Source organism: Lates calcarifer, linkage group LG10 (genome assembly GCF_001640805.2).
Source record: "Lates calcarifer isolate ASB-BC8 linkage group LG10, TLL_Latcal_v3, whole genome shotgun sequence".
NCBI lineage: Eukaryota > Metazoa > Chordata > Actinopteri > Centropomidae > Lates > Lates calcarifer.
In genome coordinates, this window is record NC_066842.1 from 5,420,868 (window position 1) to 5,428,815 (window position 7,948).

Below are 7,948 nucleotides of genomic sequence, written 5' to 3' on the forward strand. Positions count from 1 at the left end.
AGGAATGATGGAGAATTCCTAAGGACAGCATTACCACAGCCTGGGTTTCCACTGGAATAATCAGATGGTTCAATAGCATACAGCTATCTGAGTAAATAGTGCCACTAGTGGTCACAAGGAGAACCGTCCTTAATTTTGTGAATGGGTTTTCATGATGCATAAAATCCACACACAAACTCACTTCTTGTGTCTAAATATATAATAAAATATAAGCAAGCTGTCTTCTTTTCCACAGTAATAGTCATTAATCTCCAGAGCGTGTGCATATTTTTAGAGTGCTGGTGACAACAGGTATAATAAAAATTTAGAAAACACTTAAGACACCAAAACTTAACAAAACTTGAAACCTTTATTTTAGATTTCATTTTTTACAAAAAAACGACCAACAGTTAAGTGCACCTTGGAATGCTCGTTGGTAGATGGACCCAGAGTGTTGTCATGATTGCTCGATGTTAATGCTATTCTGGTGCGTTAAGACGGCAGCCACTGACACAGAATGACCCTGAGCCCCTTCTCCAGGACCCACAGGGCTGTTAGTGATAAAACAAAGTGGCCTGCACGATTACCCCTCAACCCCCACACCCCCAGTCCTGTTCTCCCCACCACCAGCAGCGCTCTACTCCTTGGCCACTGCGAATGGCTTCTCCACCTCGATTTTGCCACAATCGTGGATGATGACATCTTTAAGAGGCTTATCACGGCCATCTGTCTTTGTTTTCTCAATTGTTTTCACCACATCCTGGAGGACAAACAAAAGGGGCAGGGATGTTAGAAAGGTTTGGCTAAGTCAAAAACTAATTCAAACAGATCACCTGCCTATGCCTATTCAAGTCTTCTTGTGATAATCTTCTTTTTGTTCTGGCTTTAACATATATATTTGTATAAAATTTACATACGATAACGTATGATAAGAGTCCCTTAAATCTTAGGTATTCAAATATCAATAAAATTTACTTCAAACTTAAAAAGTACATTTTTCTCATTATACAGAATGGCTCCTGTTGGTGTCATATTATTATTTGGACTATTATAAATAAATAAATATAATCTAAATGCTTACATTGAATTTGAGTAGTGTGCAGTGGAATGGAGCCCTAGATAGGGCTTCTACATTAACACATCAGTAATGCTGCTGCCCAAGACAAGCGTTGGCCATCAGGTCGCCCTTGTATTTATATTCTAGATATTTATATTCATCACACAATTCTGAGTCATAATGTGCAGTTGCATTTGGAAAAGTGGCAGAGCAACAAAATGTCAATCAAAGCTTTTGAAGTGGACGACACTGGAGATCAGACATTTTCCTGACCGTCTGTGCAGCTGATGGTTTTTGTTTGAAATGATAAAGAACTAAAAGCCAGGACAGAACTGGTGTAGATTACCGTTTAGACGACACGATCATTTCTACTCATTTTTGTGCAATTCTGAGTCATTTTGCACAATCTGTTACTGACGTCAAAGGAAAAGCAGGTTGCCATCAGGTGCAGTGGCAGGGTGGCAAAAAAAACGCAAAAAACAGACAAGTCTTCATCATTATATGTCACCATTTCCTTTGATTTATACTCATGGAGCTCCTGAGTAGGGCAGAGAGCAGGAAACTGGCATCTATTTTGGGCTGAAACCGACTGCTATTTTTGTCGTTTCATTATCAGCTACTCGACATGTTTGTGGCAACGTAGACGCAACAGATCATTTTTTTGACAGCAGGAGATATCACACTTTAGATCTGGCTTGTCAGTCACCAACATGGGGTGGTTTCAACCAGAGTATGTCTCAGACTCACCATTCCCTCCAGAACTTTTCCAAAGACAACATGCTTGCCGTCCAGCCATGGAGTTAGAATTGTGGTGATGAAGAACTGGGAGCCGTTGGTGTCTTTGCCAGCGTTGGCCATGCTGAGCCAGCCGGGGCCGTAGTGCTTCAGCTTGAAGTTCTCGTCAGGGAAACGGTCTCCATAAATGCTCTTGCCTTCAAGAGGAAAATAACATTTGTACGATTTAAATCTGTAACAAGACAATCAGTTCATGTTTGTGGGCTTGTTGAGTTCCCTCCCCATAAAAACCTTTGCACCTCAGGTTGTTGACTTGATTGCTGCCAGACATTTATCTTCACTTTATCGGATGACATTTTCATTTTTCATGAATACTGAACAGCACTGTGAGTCACTCTAACTAAGAGCATTTGCCAAATGTCAAATGTACTCCAAGAGTTTCATCACAAAATGGCCAAGTGACACTTGTGAAACAGCTCTTGGCACAAAATTTAACATTACTTTCTGTTCTTACTGAAAAGCAGAAGGTTTCCCCTGCCCTCCTGCCATAAATGTATAAAACAATAGAATGAATCATTGAGTCACAAAAGCCTAGATGCTCAAGATATTGTAGCAAATCTTTTGGTCTGAATAGAAATAAAGCAGTTGTAACCGACACTGCAACCGACAGACAAGTTCATTCTTGCACAGGTAAAAAGAAATATGTGTGTGTGTGTGTGTGTGTGTGTGTGTGTGTGTGTATACATACATACATACACAAAGTCAGGAAATAAATGTGATTCTGCAGGTGTCAGTGGCCATCTTACCTCCAGTGCCGTCTCCTCTGGTGAAGTCACCACCCTGGATCATGAACTCCTTGATGACTCTGTGGAATTTGCTGCCCTTGTAACCGAATCCTTTCTGTTTAAATTAGAACAAAACAACTTAAATGCTAAAAAATCTGGAGCAGTCAGTGAAGTCGAGTAAAGGCGAGTCAAATGACTTATTCAAAGTGTGTTTCCAGGACATGGTGGTGTGTGGTTTAGGTAATGCAAGTATAAATTACAATTGATCTCACCCCGAATATAAACTTAACTGTGACACATTTCCTATGTCCTGTTACTAAGAATAAAAAGATGTTGCAATGAATATTTCAACAATGACTCTTTTCCAGTCAGTGTTGAAAGTGGGGACCATTAGGCAAAACAAAACAAACAATAGTATGACTGCGCATTGTGCACAAACTGTACGACAAACTGACAAAAAGATTCTGAATTTCTCACCTCTCCGGTCGCCAGTGCGACAAAGTTGTCGACCGTTTTGGGAACAGTTTTCCCAAACACCCCGATCACAATTCTTCCCACGTCCTCATCTCCAATTCTGATGTCGAAGAAGACCTACAAAAGATGTAAAAGATATTTTATGGTCAAGTATCATGGAGAGGAAAAATAGCTTTTACTGCCTTTATTTTTTACTCATGTTTAAATCAAAATGAATGGGTTGATTTAATTGAATCTTTCAGTGGATACATCATGCAATTACATAGTGATATTTTTTCCTCACTTCATAGTCTTCATGTAAACTTCATACTTCATACTTCATTCATTGACAACTGCCACCCTGTTCTCATTGCCTGCAGCTATTTCAGTGATTTGATGGCTTTCTGCCAAACATTATTAAAAAGCAACACTCAGCATTTGCTGGGCAGCAACTAGTGTTTATCATCATTATTGATTTATATCCCAAATAATAGTTTTGTCTATGAATGTCAGAATATTGTGGATTGAATTTTCTCACAGCCCAAGATGATTCTTGAGCTTCAAATGTCTTGTTTTACCAGTTCAGAGCTCAAAGATATTCAAGAAGAAAAGAAGCAATTAAATGCCTCTCACAACCAAGACAGAACAATCAACTCCTTCTCTGAGTGTTTTTATTTTCTCCCCAGTCCTCTTTTGCCAGTTACAGACAAAGTTTTATGCAGGAGCCGCTCTTCTAACTGAGCATTTGCAGCAACAGTTTTGCCAGACATGCATTTGATTTAATTCGGACTTGTCAAAATTTCTCAACAATTTTAGAACAATTCTAAGTTTGAAGGCAAAGAAACTGGCCTGCTCTTGGAACAAAGAGCCTGTGGCTCCAGCTACTGACTGGCCAGTCCAAAGCTTCCTTGTAACTGTAGACGTGGACAAAATCAGTTTGCACCCAGACATAACATAACATCTGCTGATCCTCACTGAGCTGGAGGCAAGTGGGTCAGATAGGGGATGACTTACTTTGGAGATAAAAGCCTGTAACTATAATTAAAGCTTAAAGCGATACAGGGTAATTTTAAATAGATGCATTTGGAAAACCCGACAGTTAAGGCCGGCGGCTACAGCTAGCTCCACTAAGCAAATGCATGCACATTTCATCCGGTTTTATCTTGCAGCAGAGGCTAACCTGGCTACATGGGACAATTGATACAGTGGTAAAAGACTTAATGGGAGACACAGCTTGGCAGCAGACAAGCCCACCTATTCTGGCTGTTAGCATCAGCTACATGCTAACTTAGCGAGTGACGTGGCTCTGCGAGCCGTTGGTGTTAAACCGTTAGCAGTGAGGAAGAGCTTTGATTTTGATGCATGACCTGTTAGCAGTAGCAGCAGCAGCAGCCTACCTTCGCAGTTACTTTGGGGCCTTTCTTCTTCTCGTCGGCGGCGGAGCCATTAGGGAAAGCGAGAAAAATCAGCGATCCCACAATGACCGTTACAGCGACGAGGAACTTCATCCTTCTCTCACAGAGTCTAACCATCAACAAGAAGGAAAAATGTGCCCGAAAGGATGGCCTGGTAGTCGTGTTAGCTTTATAAGAGCCGGGGAGAGGGAGGGGGTGGACCAAGGAGAGCTGTGTCCGGGGTGGGGACTACTACTGTTGCTGCTGCTGCGGAGCTTCGGCCACCGCGCAAGGGTCGCACGTACGTTAACACGGCGGGGGGAGACGCACGCAGCTCTGATTGGTGCACGTACCGGAGCGTTTCAGCCAATCGGATGCAGACGCGTTACAGCGCGATCCAGCAATCAGGACTGGAAAATAAAGCCATTTGGGTCAACAAAATTTTATTACTAAATCATCTAAGTACATTTTCAACCATGTCAGGTCCTCCATCTTCCATCGTGTGGCCCTGGACCTTGTCTCAAAATCGATTTTTACGATGTAAATTGAGTTCATTTGTTGCAAAGTTATGTTTCATCAAATTGCCCCATTTTTTTCACTGTCAAGTAGCGTAATTAGCACACAGAGCCTACTTCCCTTCTTAAATACTGCACGCTGTGACGCTACGCTGTGACGCTGTGACGCTACCTGTACCGTACGCCGTGATTCTGTGAGATCGACACTTACCGCTGCTCCGCTTTCTCTCTTTACTTTCTGTCCTATAGTCTTTTGTTACACATTATTTGCTGCTGCTTTGTACTAATCTATCTTACTTTAGATCGCTGCCTGTGTAGTGATATTTCCTCTGACTTTAGCCTGTTTGTTATTAGTTTAATTTAGCTTAGCCGTTTGTAGCCTCATTAGCCTAATTTAAATTGTAGCCTCACCTCTCACTCCTACAGCTAACCTAGCTTAAAGTAACTACTACCATGGCTTGTGTTAGCTGTTCTGTTCTTGAAGACAGGGTGTCTCTGCTAGAGAGACGTGTCCGTCAACTAGAGCAGCTCCTTTCTCCTAGCATTACCTTAGATATGACGGGCACTCCAGATAGCGTTAGCCACGGGCTCGACAGCGAGCCTGTTAGGGCTAGCTTAGCCTCGTCGGCAGTGAGTGCGGAGTTCGTCCCTGTCAGCCGGCGGAAAGGGGCACGTAAGAGCAAGCAACCGGTTGTGTGGCCTGGTCTGCAGTCGCCTCTCCCGACTGCAAACCGGTTTTCGACTCTTGCTAGCCCCGTTGGTAGTCCTGTGCGCCCGCGTGTCTCCCCCGCTCCCGCTGACAGGGCTAAACAACGCACTCTAGTCATAGGGGACTCCATCACTCGCAATGTCAGATTAGCTTCGCCAGCCAATGTTTACTGCCTACCTGGGGCCAGAGCTTCCGACATTGAGGATAATCTTAGGGTGCTGGCATCACGCAGGGAGAAACAGGGGGCTCAGGTACACTGCACACCTAGTTATAGCAACATTGTCATTCATGTCGGCACCAATAACATTAGAATGAAGCAGTCTGAGGTCACCAAAGCTAGTTTAGCTAGGACGTTTGAGTCTGCTAGAAAGATGTGTCGGCATCGATTAGTTGTCTCTGGTCTTTTACCCATGCGGGGTAATGATGAGGTGTACAGTAGATTAACGTCTCTGAACCGCTGGCTGGCTCGTCACTGTAGTGAGCAGGGATATAGTTTTGTGGATAACTGGCCTTCTTTCTAGGGCCGTCCTGACCTGCTGAAGGCAGATGGTCTGCATCCTACTGGAGCAGGCGCTGCTATTTTATCTAGGAATATAGACAGGTGTTTACGTCGGGTTTGACAGTAAGACACTAGTGATCGGCAGGTCGCAGGTGAGTAGAGAACCTGCTAGGTCTTTAGGTGGTGCGGTTTTGGAGTCCACGAGCTTAGATAGCTTAGATGATGAATCTAACCAGGATAATTTGCAGACTTTAGATGCTCAGACTGATAGCCTGATCTACTGCATTGAGACTGTCTCCATTCCCCGCCGTACTATTCACAAGTTTCCTAAGTTTCTAAACCACCATGTACAAAACACCACTGCTGCCACTGGTGACAGTGCTAGGTCCCATAAAGTACTGAATAAAAGGCCACTTAAATTTCCTAACAGAAGCACTAGATGCCTCATTCCTATTAATACTTCATCTATAGGTACCTTGCCACACCAGGCTGCTACCAGCAGCTCCAGGCTCAATATGATCCTCAAATTTGGCTTCATAAATATTAGATCACTTTCTACCAAGGCATTATTGATAAATGACTTGATTCTTGAACATAATCTGGATATGGTTGGTCTATGTGAAACATGGCTTAAACCAGATTTGTTCCTGCCTTTAAATGAAGCTTCCCCACCTGAGTATGCCAACGCACATGTTGCTCGGGCTACGAAAAAAGGTGGGGGCGTCGCTTTAATTTATAAGTCTTTCTTTGGTCTAACCTCAGCTCTTAATGTCACTTTTAACTCCTTCGAGGCTGTAGTATTGAAACCTTCTCCAGTAGCTTCCGATCCCCATGACCAGGGAAATAGATTGCAACCACTCAACCTTGTGGTACTTTACAGGCCACCTGGCCCCTACTCACAGTTTTTAGATGAATTTGGAAATTTTTTATCATGTCTTGTCACATATAGTGATGATATCCTAATTATGGGTGACTTTAACATTCACCTAAATAAGGCCTCTGAATCTGACTTGACCTGTGCCTCTATACCTTTAGTTTCTCTTACACTCTTTCTGACTTTTAGGTGTAAGGGAGACCAGGGTTAAAGAACAGTAACAGTTTTATTTTGGGTACTTTATTTTCGCACTTGAGCAAAGTGGCTAATCACAGCGTATTAATGCTAGGGAGACTCTGATCATTACAGGAATTCTTTGTTGTATCCCTAAACTTGAGATATTTAAAAAAATCATTTAAATTTGCAGCACTGGGAATTTGGTACTTCTACCAAGCATTTTGCAATATGCACCACCTTGACAAAGCAGGGACCCTCTGCACCACATTTGCATCATAGAAGCTTAATTTTCCCACATCAAAAAATGTTTGTATTGATTTTGACACTTTTTGAACAGTGCTCGCAAATTGTTTTTGTGTAGCAGGCTCCCAGGCCGCACAGTTATAGGACCTTGACGTTGTGAGCTGTTGGTGTATGTTCCCAAACAAATTAAACCACAGCAAGGCATACAAACATTGAGCTTAGGTGGTTTGGGCCCCATGAGGTTTTGAGGCCCCAGGGCAGGGCAGCTGCTTTGCCTTGCCTGGTTGGTAATCCAGCATGGCTCCTGAAGGATTCACTGGGCTAATACACAGACAACGTAATGTAAAAAAGCAGAAGAACCAATTTGTTTTCATCATCTTTAGCCCAAACAATATTGATAAAAAGCTCAATCACAAGCACTTGTTTCTTGGCAAATTATTTTAAAATGCTGACTGATTAATGATCTGTCAATCACAGCACAGAAAAATATACACAATAATCTGCAGCAACAAGACACCAGACATCCAC

General features: G+C 42.7%; 1 protein-coding gene across 1 annotated transcript; it reads right to left on the reverse strand.

Moving 5' to 3' along the window:
• Window positions 1-330: 330 nt before the first annotated feature.
• ppib (peptidylprolyl isomerase B (cyclophilin B)) lies at window positions 331-4,658 on the reverse strand. The gene is made up of 5 exons (XM_018675868.2): window positions 4,407-4,658; window positions 3,034-3,147; window positions 2,578-2,671; window positions 1,784-1,968; window positions 331-739 (listed from the first exon to the last, which is right to left on the reverse strand). Exons 1-5 carry the CDS (start codon window positions 4,539-4,541, stop codon window positions 617-619), a joined length of 651 nt encoding a protein of 216 aa, XP_018531384.1. The 5' UTR covers window positions 4,542-4,658; the 3' UTR covers window positions 331-616.
• Window positions 4,659-7,948: the final 3,290 nt, after the last annotated feature.

Coding starts and splice junctions, on each gene's coding strand:
- ppib (XM_018675868.2), bottom strand. CDS start 4,541: ATGGTTAGACTCTGTGAGAGAAGGATGAAGTTCCTCGTCGCTGTAACG. Junction 2,672..3,033: donor TCGCACTGGCGACCGGAGAG/GTGAGAAATTCA, acceptor TAATTTAAACAG/AAAGGATTCGGTTACAAGGG. Junction 740..1,783: donor GAAAAGTTCTGGAGGGAATG/GTGAGTCTGAGA, acceptor TTTGTCCTCCAG/GATGTGGTGAAAACAATTGA.